This window comes from Poecilia reticulata, chromosome 12 (genome assembly GCF_904066995.2).
Source record: "Poecilia reticulata chromosome 12, P_reticulata-male-v2, whole genome shotgun sequence".
In the NCBI taxonomy this organism is placed as follows: domain Eukaryota; kingdom Metazoa; phylum Chordata; class Actinopteri; order Cyprinodontiformes; family Poeciliidae; genus Poecilia; species Poecilia reticulata.
In genome coordinates this window covers 17,482,478-17,508,444 of record NC_088841.1, presented here as the reverse complement: position 1 = coordinate 17,508,444, position 25,967 = coordinate 17,482,478, and the positions used below count along the sequence as shown (strand labels likewise).

The 25,967-nt window shown below is 40.0% G+C and overlaps 1 protein-coding gene across 4 annotated transcripts in view; it reads right to left on the bottom strand.

Moving 5' to 3' along the window:
• Nucleotides 1–25,967, bottom strand: part of sh2d3ca (SH2 domain containing 3Ca) — a 58,799-nt gene that overhangs the window by 17,391 nt on the left and 15,441 nt on the right. Inside the window, exon 1 of one of the 4 annotated variants that reach the window (XM_008424011.3) lies at nucleotides 23,873–24,381. The exons of the other annotated variants lie outside the window; for them this stretch is intronic. Coding sequence (XP_008422233.1) covers nucleotides 23,873–23,953 — 81 coding nt within the window. The 5' untranslated portion in view covers nucleotides 23,954–24,381. Of the gene's footprint in view, nucleotides 1–23,872; nucleotides 24,382–25,967 lie in introns of those variants that run through there. 4 annotated transcript variants of the gene reach the window in all.

The window sequence follows — 25,967 nt, the reverse complement described above, 5'->3', positions numbered from 1 at the left end:
TTAGAAAATATTACACTTAAATTAGGCGGATTTGACATGCAAGTACTGTTATAATTTCTTGTCTCCACAATACATCAGTACATATATATATAAAAAAGCTCAAGGAACACCACAGGCTTTTATGTACACTCTTAAGGCAGTTATGTACATTTTGAACATGCCCAGAAAAGCTTCAAAGTTGAATATTATGTCACTTTCAAATATAAACATTAAAGTTTTCATTGTCATTGCATGCAAGAGTTCACTCATTCACTGGCCTTTTCTTGTTGATGAGTTGCACCAAACAATGGAATGAGCACAAATCATTAAGAGAATATGTAAGTGTTGCGATTATAGACTCAGTAACACAATATCCCTAAAGGGCAGTTAAAACATCATGGTGAGACAAAGACAACGGTTAAATTAGGAGCAGACATGAAAACAGGCGAAAGGAAAACAAGGCGCATGAGCACAGCAGGAACTCTCCTCTACAGAGACATGAATAAAGTCAACATAAAGACAAGACATCAAACATTCAGGAGACAGACAGACAGACAGACAGACAGACAGACAGACAGACAGACAGACAGACAGACAGACAGACAGACAGACAGACAGACAGACAGACAGACAGACAGACAGACAGACAGACAGACAGACAGACAGAAACTCATTAATGTAGACAGAGAGGCAGACATGGAAAAAGACAGGTAGCCCATTAGCGGATGAGAGGGAGTTTAGGCAATTTAGCAGCTGATGCAGGACTTTTGTTTTTCCCTAGGGAGGGTGAATGGAGTGAAAGGGATTGGTGCATGTGTGCGCGCACACTGGCAATGTGTTTTGGTGTGCATCTTTTGATGCATCTCTATGTGTACGTGCATATCTGTGAGATCTACAAAGACAACTCTGGTATTTTTAGGGCACATGAGAGAAAACACCAACAGGTAACAACAAGCGACAGCGCAGAGAGTCAGAAACTATGACAAGAGGCTTAGCGGGTCAGCACACGTGTGAAAATGAGTTAAAAATAACATAGTGTGATCCATCACCTAATTTACACCAACGTTCACTTTAGACTGCTGTTCTCACTGCAGGCCAATTACGTGGTTTCGTCTCATAGCTTTTACACTCCATCCAAGTGAAAATTGACATCACTATCACTCAAAATCATGAAGTAAGAACACGGAACCACCTAAACAGAAAATAAATGAAAGGGACGATAATGGGGAGAAATTCAAAATATATGCACATATTTATGCATACATTACACACCCTTCTTGGTATGTTGTATGTGTGTCTTACTGTGGTTCTTTGAATTGGCTTTGTGTGTCTCGCTCTGAACTGATTACGGGCTCCGTCCAGTTTGCATGCTTTCTGCCGGCACAAAATGAGATATTATAATTAGGAATGTCCAAATCCGGTTTGAAATATCAGGATCAAACCCGATCAAAGCACTTTTAAAGGTTAGTTCCAGGGTCTTTGAGAACATCGCCACTGTCAATCAGCTATTTACGTCAGCCAAAACGCATTTCTGCTTGTGGAGAAATGAAAATATCAATAATACGTACAGAATATAGAAGCTATTTGCAATCCATTAAAGCTATTATTTCTGTCATAGATAATATACACTTCCATATATTAGCCTGATATGAATAAAACTACATAAAAAAACTGAATAACTCTAGCCTCCTAAGTAAGAACAGCAGCATGTGATCCTGAAAGAACAGGGAACAAAGGTTGGCTCTGCGTTGTTATAAAAGAAAAACATTTCTGTATTATCAAAAATAATTTTAAAAAAGTTCATTTTCAAGTATTCTTTTAGGTTGTTGCAGATGTAGTTTTAGGTTTTTTCTGTTTTCTAATTTTACCTATCAGCTCAAAGTATATGTATGAGATATCTGTTATTTAATGTCTTTTATTATGTCAGTCAGCCCGCCAGTGGGAGATGTTAATTATGTCTTGACAAACCTACGTAATGTAAGCAATTATGCAGGTGTGTTATGTAGGTTGTTGTTATTTTTTTTTAAGTTAGAAAAGTATAGAAAAGTAAGGAACAAAAAAAAGTATCCATGCTGCAGTGAGGAGCTGTTTAAAGGCAAAGGATATAACCTTTATTATTACCTTACGTTATTACCTTAAGTCACCTAAAGCATTTTTATATAACTGTCTACTGTGTGGTGTGGAAACGAATGAAACTATTGGACAGAGAAGCACGACAAAGAAATAGTTCAACACTATAATGACAGAAATGGTTTATGCTGCAAAAGTTTGCTCAGTTTGGTGACATTCATTTGAAAAATAAGCCTTGCATACGTACCCTGCGAAACAGTGCAGCAATTTGTAAAATAAAGTAGTTTATTTCAAATTCTCAGTGTAAGAGCAAAATGGCAAGAGAATAACGAAAGCCGGGCAAATCTTGGGTGTGAAGGCATGAGTAATAAAGGAAATGGAAAATGTTTGATGACAAATCTAAAAAGCTGCAGTAAAGAAGGAAAGCATCTGGCATTTACAAGTGAGTATGGAAAGTAAAAAAGAAGGAACGCATTCCAACAGGAACAGCACCAAACAAAGGAGAAGAATGCACTCCAAACAGACGGCTGCGCTCGGTTTTAAGCTCGCGTCAGAATGTTGGGTCTTTCTTCCATGGCCGGCGTCAGAAGGCTGGGTCTTTCTTCTCTGGCCGGGGGGACAGCCTCTAACCCCGTTGTCAGGGTAACACTCTGAACTGTGGTGGTGTTAGTGGAGGTGGGGTGTTCCCACCTTCTAAACACACACACACACACGCACACACAAAATCTCAAACAGGCTTTAAGGCAAACGGTTCAGATTTCAAAGAACCTTCCTTCACGTTTATCTTTCTCCTTCTTCTCATCGCTTCACCCCTCTTCATCCAGATGTCTCCCCATCTCTTCTGGTGATAGGGTCACAGATTACTGGTAGGAAAAAAACGTGAATCCTCATATCTTCCATTGCAGCCGCAAACACAGTGGCTGTACACATTTATGAAGGTTTATGTTTACGTCTATGTTTAATCTCACTCCTTTCCAGATTGTTGTAATCCCTGTATTGTGGCCTCCTGGCCATTGTCATAGATGCCCATCAAGTTACGTGGTCAATGCTTTATCCATCGAAGGGGATTGCCTGTAACATTAGATCTCTTTATTTTTCTTGGCAAGATGGCATTCAGTGGGATACAAAACAAATTAAGCTTTTATTGATGCAATTAAAGCAACTTCTATCACACACTTAAGTGTAAATATGGTAAAGTATGACTTGAATCAGAAAACCTCAAAAGTGAGCCAAATAGCTCAAATATGACCTCTTTTGATAACAGAAGAGTGCATAAAAAGAAAGTTATGGTAAAATGAAAATATATTTTTTTTGTCGATGCAAAGTTAAAGTTTTTCAGTTTTTTTTTTTCAAAACTAGTTGAATCATCTTTAAGTTCTTCCTAAAATTTTAGTGCAAATATCTTTACGCAGTAAAATTCTGACATAAGGTTGTTGTACCGTGAGAAGATCATGGTCTGAAACTACATGAGCCGAGTTGCCAACACGGTCGCAGAACATGTTGGCTCTGCGACCGTGGATCGCTCCCTACAACCCCTACATCCACTGGGATGTAGAAGGACAGTCGGTCTCCTTCAGCCAGATACATCAAAGAACCAACATCACAACTGAGCAATTATTGACGTTAAAATAATAATAATAATAATAATAATAAAATACTAAATAATAAAGTAAAACTACAATGCGACAATGTTAAATGGTTCCTTTTTTTCTCTTTACGTTTATGTAAAAAGAGTTGTTTTGTTTTTTTTTCTTTTCACGGAGCATCCCCCACATTTTGAAGCAGCCTGTCAGCTGAGCAGATGCAGATTATAAAAAATTCATCGCTTCCCATGATCTCATGTGAAAACACTTCAGGAAAATAAAAATGTAACCAAACGAGAAAAGAGTGAAGTGATAATACAATCCGAATTGTTCAAAAACCCAACAGATGCACAACCTTGTCACTAAACCCGAGATATAGAAAACTTGACATATGACAAAAAAACAAAAAAAAGGTACTCCACCCTGTTTGTCCATGTGCACAAACTCTCATTATGATTGAGATATTCCTGGCACTGGAAAAGACAGATAAAAGTGACAGCTCGTGTGTCATTTGATCACCGCGTATCAGGAAGCAAACTGGTTTATTTGCGGAGAAGGATCGAGGAGGACTACTGGTACACGCTCAAGAGTATGAGAGTGATAACAGTGACCTTCTGCTGTCATTAGGAATGAGCGTCTCCTTCATGTACGTTCACGCAGAGCATCCACCCCTGGAGGCAGCTGGATGCTGATGTATTATATCGCTATATGCACACAAACACTCATATACAAAGCGCTGCTGTAAGCTGTCAGTCAGCCTGGTATCACCGAGACCCCCTGTACTGACTGACAGCTGGTGGACAGGATATGACATACACCCACACCCCCACTGAGACTGCAGGAAGCCTCTGTCTCCTCAAAATTACATTAATCTCTTATAGTTCACCTTCATTTGCCCCAGGCTGCCCAGTCAACGTATTCTAGAAGCCCTTAAAAGGTAGAAAGCAACAGCAACAATGGAAGTCAACAAGGTGGTGGTGTAGGTGAGAGAAGGAGAAAAACTCCAGTAACAATGAACGCGCTACCACCAACAATCAAGAGGAAAGGGCACAAGCTACTGTGTAGTCTGACAGAAACAACCCCGGGGAACAGAGTCTTCAATTCACAATCTTCCCCTTCTAAAGTTTAATTGCTGTGATATTTGCAGGTGAGCCTGAGCAATCAATATTCCTGTCATGGGGTAACTCCCTGTCTTTTCTCTTATCTAAACTCTAGTTTGAAACTATTATCCTCAAGATACTGACTGAAAGTGGCTTTTCAGTATCGCTCTGTGGGTGACAATAGCTTTAAAGTTCCCGTATGAAAGTATAGCGGATTTAAGTTTTCTTTAAGCAAATAACAAAACACCGAAGAAAAAGAAGTTGCTGTCTCTGGAGAACTACTCTGGCTGGTCAATTTCAGACGCTTCCCCCTCTTTGTCCTCCTCCTTCCTTATCGCTACATATCAAGCCCGGCGTTTGTCTCTTTGAATTTGACCTGGAGCCTGAAGAACTTCAATATTTCATTGCTCTCCCAGGATTCAGCAGAGTGCTCTTGAGGAAGACACGACCAAGTGGACAGGCTTCATTCAAATTGCCTGATCAAATCATGCAAGTGCACATGCATCATGGGTAATCTGTCATTGCTGCTACCAAGATCCTCAGTACCCAAGACCCTATGCATGCTGCTACTACAGTCTCACCAAGGAAGTTTTGTGCCTGTCATGTTCCATCACCAATAATAGGAATTGCATTGCATTGTTGACATACTTCAGTAAATCTCTCTAAGACTTGTTAGAGACTATTTTCCTTCTGGCTGATTTTCAATGCCTTGCACCTTAGAAGAAGAAAATGAACATTTCTCATTTGCTTACCTTTTAACTTCATAATCTCAACAGTACTTATGAAGTTTGCTTAAAATAATGGTGAAATGAGTCAATTATGGTATTTTAGTAATTTATGTAATTTTTCAAGCAGGCTAAGTAATCATATGTTTATTTGCTTTAGTCATAAGTAAAGTTTGTTAAACAGCCTAGAGTTTTGTAAGTCAACATTGATGATAAAGTCCAGGATTTCTGAAGCTGACAGGTGAATATCGAAATATTAAAGTTGAGAACCTTGGTCAGGTCTATAATTTATTTGTTTTATTTGCATGAACCAGTGTAAAATCATAATAGCGTAAAAAGTTTGGGTAAGAATAAATTCCATTCTATTCTGTTCTTAAACTGTAAGGGTGTTGGGACAGGATTTTTATTGCAACTTCGAAAACCGAACCTCCTGGAAGCCTAAACAGATTTTCTCCTTTAAGAATGTTAACAGGATCACATATTTTCTCTTCCCTGAGTCAGACGCATCATAGGCTTAGTAACATAACTTAAGACTCTGACCTGAATGGTGTTTTTATGGGGCCTTTCGTCAACACAGTGTAGTCTGGCTATTTACGGTCATCGTAAAGATTTCCACTTTTAACAATGCTAAAAGTGAAAGTGCTAAAACTCTTAAATCTTAATTACATAGGGGGAAAAAAAGAAAACAAGAAAAATGCACTTGACCAAGAGAACACAGGAGCCTCTCTCCGTATTCATCATTCATGCTTTAATGTCTGATTTTCTTCAATGATTTACTTGTTCACCTGTTTTTTTTCCCCCCCAGCTTTAAATCTTACTAAAGGTTTACTTCTCTTCCTTTTCTCTTCCTCCGTCGCCGATCCACCAGCTGAGGAGGAACATCTATCAACACTTTGATGAGAAGACCATTACTGAGAGTGAAACATAAGTGTGTGCATTATGGGTGTAGCTGTCAGCGTGGTAGAAGATGTATGATGACGATCCACTGCCTGAAGGGCTAAATGTCCTCTGTGTGCCTGCTTTGTATTAGTCTTATTTGTTTACGATCATCATCATGCAGGCATCCACAATGCCCGACGCTGTGGTGATTGAACTCTTTTCCTTTTGGGCTCATTTATTTTGGTGACTTTAAATCTGTTCAGAGTTTGCTCATGAGAGCAGATTCAGGCTCCGTGAGAAGGAAAATGGGAGGTTTTGGGAGTAGGGAGAGTTACAAAAACAAGAATAGGTTCATAGAAACTTTTCATCAGACTCACACACACACACACGCACGCACACACGCACACACACACACACACACACACACAAAAACATAGAAGCATCGAAAGCTTTAATGAGGTTGGGCTTGAAATTATGACTGCTCTTATTTCCCCGGGCTCTGAGCCCATGGTCTATGTGCTCAGCAGGCCTATAGGCGCCACATCTCCTCTCTGTCGAACACACAAACGCAACGTTGACAGAAGTAAACATAAATTTCCCCAAAGCCTCCGCACAGACACTGCTCCCCGTTTTAAACCAACACTACACAACAAGCAGAAACACAAAGAGAAAGCCTGTGTGCAAACAAGATGGAGCACACACAAATACCTGCCAACAAGCAAAGATGACAGCGTTTTTATTTTTTGCTGCACACATATCGTTATTAAAAAAAGAAAGAAAAAAAAAAGCATCAAGCATGCCCCGCATAAGATGCAGTGGATGATTAGAGATTACACACATTTAATTAAATGTTACTCTGGATGAGATTAGACGATATCGTAAATCAGATTAGTCTAAAACATCTGCTAATAACACATGGAGCCACACACACTGGGTTGCTATGATTGGAGAACGTGTTTGCAAATTAATGGGATTAACATGGTGGTCTTCACAAGCACTGGGACTTGTGGTAAAGATGTGTAAAAAGCTTTTAAAAGATAGTTAATTAATTACTTAATTGCACACTAAAAATAAAAAAAATCAATCAATCAATCCTTTACCTTATTTCACTTAAAGGAACTGCTTCAATTGTTTAGCGCTTAAGCAAAAGCCTGCAGCGACGGGGTACAGCTTTGTGGCTGCAAAAATGGTCAAAGTGGTAAAACTGGTATAAAAGTTTGGGCATAATTAAAAGAATTCCTAGGAATGTGAAAATAGACAAAATCTTCATTTCCTTAAAATCATTGTGAAAATAATCTGTATACACTGCTTATATTGGAAAAAACAAAAAAAAACAAAACATGTATATTTGTAAGACTTATTGGAAGAGCGGAAAAATATCCAGATCAACACATAGATAAGGTCTAAAACACTCAAATGATCACACATCAAACGAGACAAGAGGGCGTATTTGCAAACAGCTTTAAAGACTGCTTATTGACGCCACACCTATTGATGCTGTTGCCATGGTTAGTCAATATCCTACATGCCCCAGCTGGTGTCTCCCTGAGGAAGAAAAATGTTTGGGTGTGTGCACGAGTGTGAGAAAGAGAGAGAGAGGTTAATGCGCCCTATGTGTGCATTGCTCCGTCATGTGCAGTGAAGTGTACCGAAGAGGAAAACATAGCTGGTTGGAGGCAGTTATCATGGACTCCTATTGTATGTGCAATTGTTTTTTATTCCCCTCCCCATTGATGTGATCTGTTCATATAGTGTTTTTCCTTGAGTTTTCCTCATGGAGATGTGGTTGGCCGAGTAAATCCCTGACTCTGAAACAATGCTCATTTAAGCAAATACATTTAGAGAATTTTACATTCAGATGAGACCAAAATTAAATATGTCCACCTAAATGCAAAGCACTATGGTGGTGGAAAACTGGCTCTGCACATTACCCTGAACACATCACCACTACTTTGAGAAATAGGGGTGGCAGCATCATGCTTTGGGATTGCTTTTTCTTCCACAAGAACAAGGAAGTTGGCTGGGGAATATGGTAATGTGGAAAGAGCTAAATACAGAGATGATCCATGCTCTCTGTCCAATTTGGTAAAGCTTGAGGTATTTTTGGAGAAAAGAAGGGGGAAGACTTATTTTTACATCTGCCCCATTGGTAGAAACTAATGAAAAATATAATATTTAATATAAAAGGTGGCTGTATGAGATTTGACTGGAAGAGCCCAAATGCAAACAAATGTCACACTTTTCCGATTTTAATATGCAAAAAAGGTTTTATTATCCTGTTTTATTTTTGCTATCACTTCATAATTATGCACTTTGTTGTGCTGGTCCATTACATATACAAACCGAACAGGACAGGTCCTATTTGTTACACATTTGTTGTTACAAGTACAGCTACTGGTCATACTCTCAGCTCCGTCTACCATCACCTCAAACTTTCGCCCTTTAATTTTCTTCAAACCCAGATTATATATCTGGTTCCTTCGAATAGTGAAGCACTCTCTTTAAATGCTGCCATTAAACCCCACGCATAGCAAACGATGGAGCTTAGTGCACCACAACTGAAGAAACCTGGCGTGAAAAGATAAAATGCAAGCTGCGAGGAGATCTTTCAACCTCATTCAAGTCAACCTCTTATAATTGTGGGAGGTTAATTTATAACCTTAATTTGTAGTTATGGTAAAAAGACAGCACTCTACCAGTATGGTTTTGTGTGTTTTCAGCACATGTGCCAATAAAACAAGACGGTAAACTTCTGTGTGCTACAGCACAATTCGGCGGTAGCAGGAGCAGCAGCGGAAACTTCAAATTAACTTTACATTTTCTTGAACTCGTATTCAGACCCAACTCGTAGTTCTTAACCCCAGCCGGCGCCCTCATCCGTCTTTTCCGACTTGGCCAGGCCTTCTGAGTAATCGGAGAGAGATGTAGAGAACGAAGGATTTGCTGCCCAATATATTTCTCCCTACTTCACCGTGCAGCTCATACTTCACCTCACCATCTCGTTGTGCTGCAATTTATAGACGGCTCGAAGAGTACACACAAGTCTGACTCATCCGCTAGCTTTCCTTGACATCACTGCTTTGTTTTCCACCTTTCCTCTAGTCAGGTTCCTCCATCTACCATCCTTTAGGCAAACACTGCAGCCTTCTCCTGCCTCCCGAGAGGCTCGGCTCTGATCCTTTCCCTGAACCTGTCGGTTTTGTTTTTCCCACACATCTCTTTCTATGACACACACAGCAGAGAAAACAAGCCGAGGTAGGTCAGTGGTCTCATTTCCTCTCTCCGAAAAAAACATCTGGACCGGCATGTGTCTAAAATCTTTGTCACTCTCTTCGACTTAAACGCTTAACTTTTCATCTAACTCCGTTATCTCCTTTCTCCCCCCTATGTTCCATCCGTTCTACTTCCTGTCTCCTCACACTAACTCTGCATCCCTTCCCTACCTTCAGCCCATCATCTCTCCACAGCACATCATATCATCCTTCTCTCCGGGTATCTTCCTTTTCCGATCCACTCGGCCGGGATGTTGGTGTGTAGACGTCAGCGTGTGAATTTGTTTTGATATCATACAACAGAAAAAAGGTTCTTACTGTTCCATCAGCAAATAAGAAACAGGATGCAGAAGAGAATAAGTCAGAAAAGAAAGAGCTAGTGTTCTCTGTAAATACCTCTACTCCTTCCATCTAACCTTTTACACAGTATGCATCTTAAATCTATTGCAGCTTACCTATAAAAAATGAAAAGGTACAGTTTTCTCCCGTTTTAAAGTAGAGTGAAACTGATTTATAATGTAACGTCCTTTTCAGACAAGCACGGTTGCCCATTTATCCGACGGTACCTGAATGTGTCTGCAGGGCTGCATCTGAGTTTGGTTTATGAGCGACTTTTCATTAGCATTTATGAATTGCATCGTTAGAGCTCTTTTGTTTTCCTTATCATTGTTATGAATGATACCTGAGCCAAAAGCATGATTGAAGTTGAACTACGCTGACGCAGATGAAGTAATATGTCTGATGGTGTTCTTTTTCTGAAATGTTGTAGTTTTGGGCCAGATTTAACATATTCCAAACAGTTCTGATTTTGTCTCATCGGTCTGCAGAATATTTTCCCAAAAGTTTTGTGGAATATAGATTTTCTCTCTTTTTTTGGCAAATTAGAAATGAGTCTTTGTGCTTTTTTTTCTTTGGAACTCTCTGCTTTGAATGTGGCTCTTGTTTTTTTGTGACTGCAGGATGAGTTGCTGATGAGCTCTTGAAGTTATTTTGGCAGGCCAGCCTAATTCTGAGAAGATTCACCAGCGATTCAACGTTCCTTTTTTTGTCGATAATGGCTCTATGTTTTGTTTTCTGGATTCCCAAAAAACCAGAACGACAAACGCCAATGACTTTTTCCCTCACGTGTTCTTGAATTCCTCGAGATCGAGGCATACGTTAGTGTTTGAGATGTTTAACGCTACTTTGTGTTAACGGGCAAGTTCTGTTTAAATTATTTCTTGACTCTGTGGCAGTAAGCAAGCCAGGGGGAAATTAATTTGGAAAAATGTGTTTGGTTAGTTAATCTCAAATTTCAAATATATCAGCACCGTTGGACAAACGATATCTTTGACCCAACTACTATTTTAAAATCACTCCATCTTAAAGAATCGAAGCATTACTTTAAGATAATAAAGATAATTACATTAAAACACTTTTTTCTCTTTTACCCTTCAGTAAAATCAACTAATTTGTTGTATTTGTCGCAAAGATACTAATTTCTAAGTGTACATGAAAATCTTAGTATTCTTCAGTTTTAAGTGACCTCAGGTTTTAGATCTCCTCCACTCCACGTACAGAGTGCCGTCTCGTTATCTTTAATTGAGAAAGAGTCTGCTAGTGTCTATGACAACTGGAACCAGCTGGTGTAACTCAAAGATACTCTGGGGCAATTTATTCGCTCAGCTGGAAATTTACATCTAACCTTTAATTATTGCTTCAGATAAAAACTTGTGAAAGGTGAGGAAGAGGCTCCGTTTTCACCTTTAAAACAGAATCAATATAAAATATGAATAAAGTACGCACAGCAAAATTAAGTCTGGTCACGATAAAATGTATATTTTTTCTCCAGATTCTCCCCTGAAGCAGGTGCCACCCCGTCATCCCTGCCTCTCTGGTTCAGGCCATTAATAGCCAATTTTCTGCCTATTGGGGGTAAAAGGTCATCACCTTGATGGATTGAAGGTCTCAGGACTTATCAATGTAACCCCACCACACACAAATAAACACACATTTCTTCGCTGAGGTTTGGACATGCAGTGAGGCATTAAAATGTGACATGCGAACACATATTGCATATACACAAACACACACATGCATTTGTCATTTCCCATTTAGCCAGAGCCATTACTATCCACACCAGGGTCATCTATCTCAGCAGTGACAGGTGTGAAAACCACAAATTTGAAATGGCTTTCTCCAATGCAGTTAAAGAGGATGGGGACAAAAAAGGGCAGGAAGCAGCAGCTGACGGACCCAGCAGTAGAAAAAAATAAATAAATTAGGAAAGATGGGGTCTGATGATGGGGGACAGTTTGGTCGTTATTTATTTACCAAATCTAACAACACCGATGATGTATGCTGGGCTATTAATCATAAATATTTCTCTTTTGCATGTTAAGATCCATCATCCTGTTAGATAAGAGCAGCTTACAAGAAAAGGGGTAAAAAAAAAATTGCTCAGCAAAAGTCAAAAGAGGAATTTCTCACTCCCTTCAGCAGGGACTTTGACTTTTTTGTTTCACCGGTGGCCTTGGCCAAGAGCTGCATCCTTGTTACCGGGGATAGAGACACATATGGTGACACAGCATCTAATTAATCATTAATTAATCAATGAGTGACAGCAAAGAATTAATCATCTTTGTAAGTTGAAACTCTGCCAACATGCAAACAAACACTGCTGCAGCTTTTAATGATTAAGTCACCTTTTTATGCTGCTTTTTTCCCTTTGGTCACAATGTTTATGATGAAAAGCGCCTTCAGTTGGGAACTGAAGGATTAAGATTAACTTGAACCCTGAACCAAATGGGATCAAATGGTATTAGGAAAGCAAACTGCTTCCAATTAACAGACACTTCCTTTGGCGTCTGCTGGACTTGAGAGATTTGTACTGCCATTAAAATGTAATACATATGTCATTTTGAATACAAGATGATTAATTTGTAGTTGCCTAAAAGAGGAAAAGTCTTGTTATCTAAGGTTCAAGTTTGATAAGTGAATAACTGAAAAAATGCCTCAGTTTGATTTTTCTATCTGGGGAACTTTCCTTTGAATAAACAGGCACAAACAAAGCCGTCACAATGGCATTTTACATTTTACAGTCTGTACATAAAGTACAAGAAATCAGCTGGTTTTGAAACTTAAATCTTAAATCTTCATAATAGAGAGTATAAATACTAATAATTATTGAACAATTGAGAGGCTCAAGACATTTAAAACAACAGGGCAGAGATAAAAGAAAAGTGAGAAAATAACAGACTTGGAGATTAATACATGCAAGCAAAAGAGGAGAATTATAAACACATAAAAGAGGAAACAGAGTGATGCTGATGGACAATAAGAAAATCTTTGATCCCTTAGGTAGACGATTGATGCATATCAATCAATTAAATCTGTCTCTGACAACACACACACACGCATGCACACGCACTCAGACAGGCTTCCTCGTTAACCCGGCCAGCGGAAAGAAGCGCACCCAACAGCTGAGCTGCTATTGGCCAGAAATGATGTCATCTCTTCCTGGAGGTTGAGCAGTGAGTCGTACAATTGGCTGGCTGAGAGACACAGTAGGAAAGTGCTGCTGAGGTATCAGTTCCATTCATACAGATGCAGCAATGAAGCATGTTTTGTATGTGTGCATGCATGCGTGCGTGCGTGTGTGTGTGTGTGTGTGTGCGTGTGTGTGTGTGTGTTTGTGCTTGTATGTGCACGTGACCACTCCCCACTGAGACATACAGAAGGAGCCATTAGGGCTGCGTCCATCATTCGGAGGTCCAGGCATTACCTGCTGGGATATTCCCTAATGGTCTCTCCTTCTGTCTCTCTCTCACACACACACACACACACAGGAATTTCACAACAGTGCACGCATTCAGATGTGCACGCACACAGCTGATGGGGGGTTGGGAGATGGGTGTTGTCTCTTGGTTGTTACCAAGCTGTTGTCATGGCGATGCAGATGGAGCTTTTCCTGCAAGCCGGGACCCTCACTTTGCAACATACACACACACGCGCGCACGCACAAGCACATGCACATGCTCATGCACTTTGCAACAAACCACAGCCTTTTTCATTAATCCTTGCCTTTGCACACCTTTTAGGAGATGCAGCTGCTTTCTAGGTGGAACAGGAAGTCGACTTTGTGGGTGTGTGTTTGTATGTGTGTGTCGAGGTGGGAGAGTGTAAACAGTCCCAGGAGAGCCACTAGACACATCCGCTAAGAGATGCTCGTGAGAAATTAGCCTGTGGTCGCCTGTTACAGTGTGCTGCATGTTCACCCACGTCCGTCCATCCCGCATCTGCACGTTGTATCTTCCACCTGCCTTCATTTTTCCCGGGCTGCACCTTTAACCTCAGCTCAATGCTCCAAATTTAGAGTATGATGTCAGACGTGACCCAGCTCTGCCTCGCTGACTCTGTCACTTCGATCGGAAATCTAAAATGAGCACCGCAGATACATACAGAACCAGATAATATCCTCTGAAAGCCACTTACCCAATCACAATGATGCGCTTCTTCAAGTCTTGATATAGAAAATAAAAGCCTTGCAGGAGGAAGCTTTCTGCTTGTGCCTTGTCCATTACTCTCTTGTCTCTGGAAGCTTCTTTATTACACTCAGGAAACATAATGACAGCTATCTACCACTCAATCGACACAGAACCCCCATCTGTTTCTCTATGTTTAAACTAATCACTGTCACTAAAAGGCTGTCGCCATGTGCATGCATGAACTGCAGTGTCCAAGCTGCATGAATTCAGTTTTATTGGCAGAAGCATTAATCTCAGCTAATCTAATTTGAATGTAATTATGCGCAACAAAGCTATCACATTTCAGTCAATATGATCAGCTTAATCTCTAATCTGCGTCTGTATCTGATTCAAATAACGACTTCAGTCTGGTGTATTAAACGCCACAAGATCTTATCAGAAACTTCGGAAGAACGATCATCTAATTCAGTGTTTACATCTATGTGCTGAGCTGATACCTGGATTTGTGCTTAAACCTTTTTAGAAATCACTTAAAATGCTTTGAAATTAAGTAGCTATTTGCATTTATCAGAGTAATAATTAAAGAGGTTTCTGCCATAACCCGCAGTTCCATACATGCATACATGTAGCATGTTTCAGGCCCTGTCCGCATACATGACATCAGTCCCAGGCGTGAAGTGGGTGTGGGAATGGGACAAAATTAAGCAAGCGTGTGCAAGTGTGTTCAATGCCATTTTCAGCTGCTCACTGCAAATCACCCCGAGACGCTTTAACAGCCTCCGGGTCTTTTCATAAAGCAAAATGGTGCATTAAAAACCCCACAGAGGTCCACGGCCTTCGGTAACTCAAACACACTTACCCCAGTGGGATTTATTAGAATCTCAGGAACGCTGGCATGTTGAGAGGGGAAACATAAAACTGAGGAAATGTCCCTGAAAAGATGCTCTTTGTCCCAAATTTTAATCCTTAAGAAGTGAGAGATGATTATCTACATATTCTGGGTTCAGAGCATCTGGATTTAGTGTCTTTTTCTTTATATATCCATCATCTACATTCTTCATACTACTGGCTCTGAGCTTCAGATCCTCTGCTGTTCACAACAGAAGATTTCTTTTATATTAAAAGGGAGTGGTTCTTTCCCACTGTCCCCATATACATGCCTTGGTCTGATTAGAACTCTATTCTGCTGGAGTAATTAAAATTAGGTAAACTTTTGGAAGCGTTATGCAAAGTGTCTTGAGATTTGTTGTTTTATGCACATAAGCAGGATCAAAACAGAATTACCCCTTTTTACATCTTAATTATACGGCAGGTGGCATCTTTTAGACTTTTGTCTTATCATTTCAAGCAGGAGGCCTAACGTTGTGTTCAAACAATAAGCATCAGAAGCGTGACAGCCCAGCGCCCCATGCTGGAATGCCTATTTGTTTCATTTGGGAGAACTAAGCCTTTAAACTCGCCGGCAGCCTTATGTCCAATATCCTCTGTGTTCTGCGCAGGTCTGGAGAGGTCAAAGATGAAGAGAGCAAACAATTGGCAACCTCCTGCTTCAAATCCCCACACCACGCCAAACTGGCTCTCAGCTGCGCCTCGCCCAGCATGTGTGAGCATGCTGCGTATGCGTGTGTGTGTAGGCATTGTGAATCCACGGCTGTGTAATTTCTTTAGAGGGAGTCTGATGGAGAGACTTCAGAGGATTCTTTCTCACACACAGAGTTTGCAGTAGTTTGAGTCAGTTCTGAGAGTCTAGTGGCGAATCAGAGATGAGAGACAGATTCTATCATTCATGAGTCATCGTTTAAAGTTGTGAATGAATGTGGGACATAAAAAACCAAAGAGCTTTTTATAATCCAATTTTACTATGCTTTTTTTGTTTATTTAAATTATCTATGTATTTTACCATAAGCCAAAATCCACACTATAAATCCAAAATCTAATAGAATAATATGAACCCTAACACACTGCAATAAACTTTCAAGAAATGTTGCCATCGGTAGATGATCTTGAGTCAAATCTCATCTCAAACTACCATGCATCAATGCTTTCTTGAGTGTAATCTCTCCTGCACTGGCTTCCGTTTCAAGAGTCTAACCTGTGATTAAATGCACAGGAGCATTCGCCATAGGTTTATGTTCTTGTGTTCTTCTTGATAGAGCTTTCGTCTATCATGCAGGAGGGAGAAGATGATTACACGAAGCACTGAGCTGGAAAGCTCCGTGATCCTCGCCTGCAGCTAGAAGCCACAATATGAAGAGACCGTTTTTGCATTTTCTCTTGTTTAAGTGGCAAAGCGGGCGATGCATTTTGCTGGACTATCTGGTCTGCCCTCAGATGATGCACTGAGGGATTTATTTAAACTCCTCATTTAACGCCATCTCCTCATTGACCTAAAGACTAATCTCAGTCAAAGCTCAGATTTCAATCTGTTCAATTCCCTTTTGCAAAACAAGTCAAAAGTTGCTCCTAAGAGACTCAGCGAGCCATACGTCAACGTAATCTGCTAATTCACATTTGATACATTCACAAATGAAAAACATATGTTTGCCTTTTTAGAGTAACCTTTCCTTGTAGTAAATTGAAGCCAAAGACCCAATTAATTTTCAGTGATTTAACTTCCAAAGCCAGTATAAGGAGTTAAAAGGAGCCTGAAAGCAAAGTCTGAAAGGGACAAACCAGTGCTGAAGAATGAATTACCAGTGGACTCGTTAGCGTTCTCCTATATGGAACTCGATATTTCCTGTATTGGTTTCCAATAAAAACCTTCCAGCAAAAATGCATTAGGTTTTTTCCTTTAATATTGCATTGCATAATATTAGCATTTCCATCTTTATTGTATCGACTCAGTAGACTGATTTAAGTGTGAAGAGGGCATGCCCGATAAAAGTTTGAAGACTTAGTTTAGTGAAGGAAACATCAAACCCTGTCATGTTTAAATGTTTGTAACTAAAATCCAGAAGATTAGTTTGGGTTTTTTTATGCTTAACATTTGACGGTTCTGCATCAACTAGAGCTTTTAAGTGTTCAACCAGCCTATACTTCCAAGTATTGTCTACTATCTATAGTATTGCCTATAAATGAATGTACTCCTTATGAGTGATTTATGTATTCATCAGGATTTATGCAGTTTTCAACAAGTTTCTCTTAAGGCTTTTCAACAGATTTTTAAGACCTTTGTTATCAAATTAAAACAAGTATTACGTAAAAAAGAAGTTGACCAAATAACTTAAACTGTATAAACCATAAAATACACATAGCCTTGACTATTTAAGTTGTGTTTAAATAAATAAAGTGCTCTTGCACAGGTTACATTTCTTCAATTCTACCAGTATACAGTAAACCTAATCATTGCCACTAATGGCAGATTTTCATTAAATCTCTATTTTCAAGCCCAGCCTACTCAAATATTTTTTTTCTTCATGACAAAGGAACAAGCTCTGTATAACATAGCACACACATTATTATTTTAATTACCCAAGCATGAAATAAAGCAGTTTAAACATGTTTACAGTATAAAAAACATTAACATACTATGAAAAATTTTAAATAGGGATCAGTTCCTTGTGACTGTCATGCATAAAAAGCCGGTTAAAATCAACTTATGGTATCTGTTCTTGAACAAAATTTGATACTTTCCAGACCAATACTGTCTAGCATTTGTACCAATCACGACTGATTTCTTTAGGAAGCAAAAACAAAAGTGAAGTTATACCAGTGTACGCTGAAAAAACCTCACTAAGGAGAGATCAGCGTGGATGGCAAAGTAGAGCATCTGTTTTGGAAACTAAGAAGTGAATCTTTTTGTCTCCCGCAAAGTGATTCTGTATGCCACATGAGCTCAGACCTCACCGTCAGAGGTGACCGGCAAGTGATATCGGTGTATAACAGTTATTCAGGGGAGCTTTGTCTCAGTTTTGGAAACAAACTTATATCACCAATGGAATGCGACAGCAATGAAAGTTCTTCAAGTGAAAGGAGAGTCTCGACAGCTCCGAACATTTTAATGCAAAACTGAATGGAAGTGATGTTGGCATGAAAGGAGACTGTTTACAGAAAAGGTTTAAATATGTATGCAGCTTTGGGGAATTTTACTTTGTTCTTGCTTTCAGAGAGTCAAGAACTAATAAATTCCTCAGGACAAGCCTTTTCTTTATGCATCACGTCTCATCGTCTGATCTTATATCAAATAGCAGTATTTGCATAAACAGGATCAAAGAAAATACCCATGATCCCAAAGGCATTGGGAAATGTGTGAAATTAAGCAAGTAAACAAAGAGGGGTTGAGTCGGGAGGGGCACGTTTTTCCACATTTTGTTTGACTTGACGCCGACTGGCTCACACTATTTTCAGGAAATCTTTGCTCGGAGGGAATCACAAAAGTTTAAATGTGTCAAAAACGTAACATAAAAAAAAAATAATCTGCTCAATTACAGAAGCTTAAACCAAGCGCTCTCTTTAACTAATGCCAAAACAATAATCTCTGAAAATAGCCATTACAAACCAGTAAGTAACATTCTGGAGAATCCGACAAATGTTTTTATAAATATATAAAACACACTCGTATACGGCCGACACACACACACGCACACCCCCACACACACACACACAAAAAAAAACGGCAGCCTTCTTGCTCCTCATTAGTGCCCAAACTATCACAGCGCTTTAATGAGAATATGGAGTCGGGAACAAGGCAATTCTAGCCATGCACGCACAGACACACTCCCAGACAAATATACACACACACATGCGTGCACAGCTGCCCTTCACACTATGAGCCTGCAGGGTGTGACAGGAGGGCACGCCAAAAGAGGATTTGCAGTGAAAAGCTTTGGGGAGGAGAGGGAGAGAGAGCGGTAGGAGGAGTGGAGAAGAGGGGATTACATGGTGAATATTTCAGTACTAAAACATACCAATCGGTTTGGACTCCCCTTTCTGGCACGGACTGACACACAAACACAAGCACACACACACACACACAAACAGCATTAGGATTGCCATATCTCATGCAGTCAACTACACACAGACGAGACAGTAAGTGGGGTGATGGGTAAAGCTAATTCCAAACACCAACGACCCCCCTCTGGGACATGACTGATGAACTGATGGAGGGCCTGCTGGGACAGAACTCAACTAAAACCAACTAAAATCTTCCTGCTCTTTTAAAGTTGTATTTTAGCAAACATGCAAGCGGTGCGAATTGACGGCAAAGTTTTTTGTGACCTCCAGACTAATAAATCTAAGGTAAACACGATGAAGTACTTGAGAGATAATAAAAGAAATCCTATAGACAACCTAGAAACAGTGCAGAGTTTAATTTTGTGTTATTAAATTGTGAAGGAAGGGATGGAAAAGATATATAGAAGAGATGTCAATGTAATAAAGTTCACCACTTCAATATGTAGGAAAGATTCATTACAGGGCACCTGGAAAAAAAAACAATAGCTTCATGCAATAAGAAATAAGAAATTGAATGTTTATAGTTTTCCTTTTAAAAACCAATCAATTAATCAGTTCTTAGGTAAACCTTTTCAATAACCAAAATTGCTTAACAAATACATTAAGAGATGTCATTGTTTCTCCCAAAGCACAATGGAAACCATCTTGTGGTTATGTTTAAGCTAACAAAGCTTGTTTAACTAAACTGTCAAATTCAGGCATAAGAGCAACTAAGGTTGGACCTTTAGTAAACCAAAAAGTCACAAAACATACAGAAAACAAGCTAACGCTAGCATTACCACTTTGGCAAGCTGAAAAGCCTTTTACAAACCAACAGACAATTAGCTAAATTTAGCACTATCACTTTAGCAAATTAAACTCTCACAAACAAAAGTCAAACATCAATCAAGTCATGCTATGGTGTAAGCTTCTAATAAGTCTCCCTGGAAAAAAATCATATCCAAATGAACAATTTAGCTGAGACTTGCTAATCTAAAGCATGCAAATGAATGACATAAGAATTCAAAATGACAAAAAAACAGTTAGACTGTGATATAAAAACACCACACTACTCATCAGTGCTGTAAGCCTCCGCAAGCAGAAACCTGCATCACATTGCAAGGGACTGGATGGCAGAGGAGTGCCATGTTGCAAGGTTGGAGGTCACAGCAACATTCTAGATAAAGTGGGACTGCAGGAACGCTAAAGGACACAAGGACCGGCTGCCGGCTGGAATGACGACAGCCAAAAGCTGGTCAGGTCAGCAGGGAATCAGGCTCAAACACTGAGAGGCACAGAGATGGGGGGGAGGGAGGTAAAGGAAGGTAGATGCTACAGAGGGGGAAAACAAAAGATTAATTTAAAAAACAATCAAAGCAGAAGAGGCCATCATTCTGTGCGTGCCGATGCATTTTTTTAAATGCGTTTGTGAGTGCGTGTATGTGTCGGTGTCTGGGGGCTTGTTGAGAGGGTCCCACTTTACATGCTTGAAGCACTGCAGACACATTTGTTAAGCCGCATATTATTCTGCGTGTGAACATATGCAGGGGTTTGTGTGTTCACAGTCAGCACACTGCAGTCTAGACCAAGGGATCAAGTGTAATCTCCCCACTGATACAGCTGATGAACTTAGGTCAAAGACCACTGTCACCATGTCAAAAGCAATTTTTTCCCAGAAGGCAACAGCAAAACAACGTGGCCTCCTTGTCGAATTCAGAAATTTGTCTTTTTAAAAATGAAGGTATTCCAAGCGATTCTCGTGACATTTTAATTCATTTTTGGTCATTTTTGTCTTTATCGAAGTTGATCTGACTGGGATGATTGCCATGAGCTGCTACAGTGATTTGCTTTGAAAAATTTGAGGAATTTGAGGAAAAAAGAGAAGAAAAAGTTGTACATGGTTCTTTTTCACATCACTAATGGACACTGAAGCAGCAGGACCCAGCGTGGGCAAAAACAGACTACAGTTGCTAATGATGCAGAGTGATGCTGAGTAATTACTCTCACTGTTACTCACCAGGTCAATATAAACCTTTCAGTTTTCAAAACTGAGATGCACCTTTAGCATCTCATCTCAAGCTATTTTAATAGGCATTTTTTATATTATAATAGGATATTACCGTGTGGTATTAATGTGGCATAGCCTAAACTGGTAAAACGTGTATATATATATATATATATATATATATATATATATATATATATATATATATATATATATATATATATATATATATAAACATGAAATGATTACTGCACTGCTTTAAGTTTTTCAAGTTAGCAATACCAGAAATTAGAACAAAAAACTTAAACTTTCTATTTTATCTGCAGCTCACTTTCAAGCTAGAAAGAAACATTAAAGCGCTGTGCCCAATAAAAGTGCAAATCTAGCTGGATCATTTTGGGTCAATATGCAAAACCTGTCTGTGGTAACATCATACTGCTACAGAAACACACTGCGAACAGAGGTGAAGACGTCAAGCATATACTTGAAGATGATTGGAGTCAAGGTAATTGTGGTGTTGGACTAACTCTAGCCTCATATATTTAGTCTGTTTTATGGTTTGGGAGTAACACAGCAACATGCTATGCTGCCAGCTACTCTAACAGATCTGAGCTTTTTATCTGAACCAAGCCAGCACATAAACTTGTTGTGGAACTTTATGACCCAAACATGGTCCAGAATTCAAAAAGCAGCAGCCATAAATCAGTGTCAAATTGTGCTCCACAGTCATACATCCAAATGGATGAAGCACCATCCCTCCTGCTTCTTTACGATGACTTTACTGATGGCTAAATAAAATCCTTAGGAATGATTTCTTGGACATGTGAATTATAAACTTGTTACAATGCATATTATGTTTACTGGCATTGTGACAAGCCACTGCAAAAAAAGAAGAAAAGTGAATACACAAAGGGGCAAAACTGTAACAAACCTACAAAATACTGCTATGCATTTAACTGAAGCAAAATAAATGAAGTCATTTAAAAATCCCTACAGTCAAGCAAATAAGGCAGTCCTATATATAGGTTGCAGAACTGAAGTAAAATAAACAAAAACACAGTAAAAAGATTTTAAAGGAAGAACTCCTGACCAGGTACTGAGTAGTTCTGTGATCGACTGCTGTTTCTTTCCTGGACAAAATCACCCAGCAACACAGTAGCTACAATAAATCGTCTTTACTCTCTTTGTTTTAGTTGCTCAGTGCCCTGTGTTATTGATTGAGCTAATATTCACATTACTTTTCAGTAGTCCTGGTCGAGTGTTCATCAAAATACTGCTTGTCAAATCTTTTTCCTGCATCGAGCCATTGATGGAGCAATGGCATTTCTTACAGAAAGTATTCCTGGCCAGGTGTTTGTGTGTCTCTTTCTTTGAATCATTCAGGGATTTATTGCTGCCATTAGCTGTGCATACCCTCCATGATGCAGTTTACCATAGAAGTACTCCTGAATCAGTACTTACGTGTTTAGCTGCGTCTCTTTCTTGAACCGACTTATTGTCTCAATCTAATTGGCTGGGCCTCCTCAGATATCAAAGTTGGACAGTAATAACTTTAACTGCATTGTGTTATAATTTGGACTGAATTGGACAGTGATTTGATCGCAGTGCGACTATACGGGTTATAGTGAAAGAAATCTAACCGAGATACGATTCATCCACTTTGACTGTCAATAAGAAATAAAGATTGTCTACTCCTATTTCACCACTTGAATAGAAGCAACAAAGTTAAAGCTTCTCCGTGTAGCAGAGTGTTTGGGTTATTCGGATCCCTGCATTGTGCCCGACAGGCCTATTTAATTAGAATGAATCGCGGAGTAAATATTAGTCTTTAGACAGCATCGCACTATTTGTAAACACAACCAGGTTAGAGTGAATTAAAGCAATTTATTTTCCTATCCAAGAAACGCTCCCACTTAGCTCTTAACTATTCAGTGACTTGTAATTAAATCCCGCCTCACACACACACACACACACACACATGCACGCACGCACGCACGCACGCACGCAAGCACGCACTCACGCACTCACGCACACACACACAGCTCTACCGCAAGCACCCCTACAGAGGAACACCATGGCAGATTTAATTGAAATAAGTTCAATAGTATGAGTTTCTAAATAAAAGCAGATGTGTCAAAAAAGAAAAAAAGAAGTTGAAACAAGAGGCGGAAAACTCAAAGACAGTGACAAAATGTTCTTAAACAAGGTGGAACACGTCAACATCAGGATTAATGCTTTGCTCTGCAGAGCTCTCTATAATCTTTTTTTGTTCATAAAAATAAGAAATAATGAGGAATACAGAGAATATGTCATATGCAAACACAAAAACACAGACAAAACAAGACGAGGGTGTCATTTTCTCTTAGAATAAGGTCAGATATTTGGTTTCAAGCTTCAAGCCAGATTTAGACCAAAGTAGAAGATGATACCTTACACTCTCTACTGTGCCCTTCGGACACATTCTTTAACTCTCCTACAATAAATACTCATTCCTGTGCTCCTTTCCCTCCCTCACACAAACTCAAAACTCCCCCCTTAAAAAAAAAAAGCCCTCTCCTCCCTCAGCACTCCTCTCCAACTCTGTCCACGCAGAGTTTTCACACAGTCCATCTGACACCGCGAGTGCTGTGCAGAGTGTATGATATCATCAGTCTGCCAACTACAAGGCAGGCTGACATTACCGGCTGCCAGGACAGCAAAGGCAGCCAGGAGTAAGCCCAGGAAGACCAACCTAAACACACACGCATGCACGCTCATGCACATATGTTCAAAATAAGTCAACTTAAAGGGTGTGTGCAATCAGAGTGCACATATGTCTGATGGTGACATGCGCAAAAAGAGAGAGAAAAAAAAGCACTCACCTGCACCTGCATGAAGGATCCCCTGTAGAAGCAGCATGCTGCAGCTGACAGAGCACTCCACAGACTACACCTCTCCGTCATGTTGGGCTCACACCTTCCCACTCCAATCTCTTTAATTCTGTTTTTTTGGGGGGTTTTTTCTTTTCTTGGTTTACCTCACCTAGCCCTCTTCTTACTCCTGGAGTCCAAACCAACACCAACCTCAGAGCTCAAAAGCCTCTCCCTCTCCCACTCCTCTCCGCCTGCCTAACAGACCCTCAACATTCTGCCACCACTCGCAAACAAGAGCAGGCTGCAAGCTGCACAGCTAAAGAAGCCCCGGCTGCCGGCTCGCAACATCAGCCTTTCACCCACGAGCAGTGCTGAGGATGAGAGCGAGAGATGGTGCAGCTGCTGACATCCCTCCCCGCACACTCCTGCCCCGCACCGGCTTCTGCTTCAGCTCGCTTCTGCTTGCCTTCCTCTCTCTCTCTCTCTCTGCACTTGCTTCACGCCGCTGCTAGGGATTACCTCATTGCCTGCCCATGAAAGGGGTGTGGGTGGGGGGAGGGTGGACCAGAGGGAGAGGGAGAGGGATGGTGGGAGGGTGGTGTATGATGAGAGGTGGGGAGGGGGGAAGAATGCTTACAGGCTGAAGCTGAGAGGAGTGCTGTTGAATTGCTGGGCAGAAACCCCACCCACCCCTACAATGACCCCCCCTCCCCTCACCCCACCACACCAACCCCTCTTCCCTTCAGCTCCCAGAGCGGCTGAGACAATGCTGACAAGCGGCGAGGGTATAAAACGGGGAGGGAGGGAGAGAAAGTGAGAAAAAGATTGGAGGAGAGGGAGAAAATTAAAAGATGTGATGATGAATGAAGAAGATTAGGAGAGGAACGGAGGACATGTGCAGCCTGCGTTGTGCTACGTTCATGGTCACACCTTCACATTGCATAGCCAGAGATGTAGAGGTGTACTTCCTTTTGAAGAAATATAGTAAAATACAACAGACAGAGTGGAGGGAGGATTGGGGGGACAACAAAAAACTGAATTTTTTTTAAGTGTACCAAAGAAAAGAAAAGTTTCTCTGGATCTCTGACTTCTCAGGGCGTCTTCAGGTTTGACACTGGAAGTTGAGAATAAAATTAGACGACTGGGGGTTGAGTCAATGATGCAAGTTTCAAGGTAATTTGTTGCAGGGGTTCCTACGAAGGTTTGGCGCAAAAAGTATTTGTGCCTTGTAACTGTGACGTTGAAGTCAGAGAGAAAAATCCAATAAAAGCTTGTTATTGTAATTTTTATTCAGTCTTTCACAGTTACATCTCTTTGCACGAAAAAGATTTGGAACAGAAAGTTTGTAAAGGCTGGGCAGATGCTGGGCACTGATAATCTGGTGTAAGCACACTATCCAGGCGAGAATCTCAGGAATTTCATTATTGGAATATCTAACATTGTTAATATAGTATGCTTAAAAATTGCAGACTACAAAAAATGTATATATTTGTAAATAGTTGGAGCTTGCCGTTTTCTGTCATATTCAATCAAATATTGTGGACACGTTACCATTTGGCCAGAGGGGGCGCCATAAAGAGTCAATCAACTTTAGCCAGTTTCCAAATACAATAAAAACACAGCAGGCTAAAATAAATGTTACTTCAAATCAGAATTTTATCTAACTATAGATGTTATTTTAAATCCATGTCACTACTGTGAAAAGCAGACATAAGGAGACCGGAAACGGAGGAAATAAAAGAACTACGATTAGCGACATGTCAGTTTCTCTGTGATTTGTTGGTTTTAGAAAACACTATGCTTAAAAAACAACTTGATAGATCCTGAAATTTTTTTCTAATGCATTCTGTGGGATATTTTCCTTGAGGAATAAAACTCATATTTTTTAAATACATTGGCAATAAGATAAAGTGATCATTTACATTGCAAAAGGTTTAGTCTTACACATTTAGGCCAACACTTGATTTTATAAAAGGTCAATTTTATCCACTTAAAATGACGAAATAGCAAAACAACTGGATTTCCACAACAAGTAAAGTGACACAGACTGCTAAACAGCATTAAAGGGACAGTTTAAAGTTTTTTGTACAGGTGAGACGGAGGT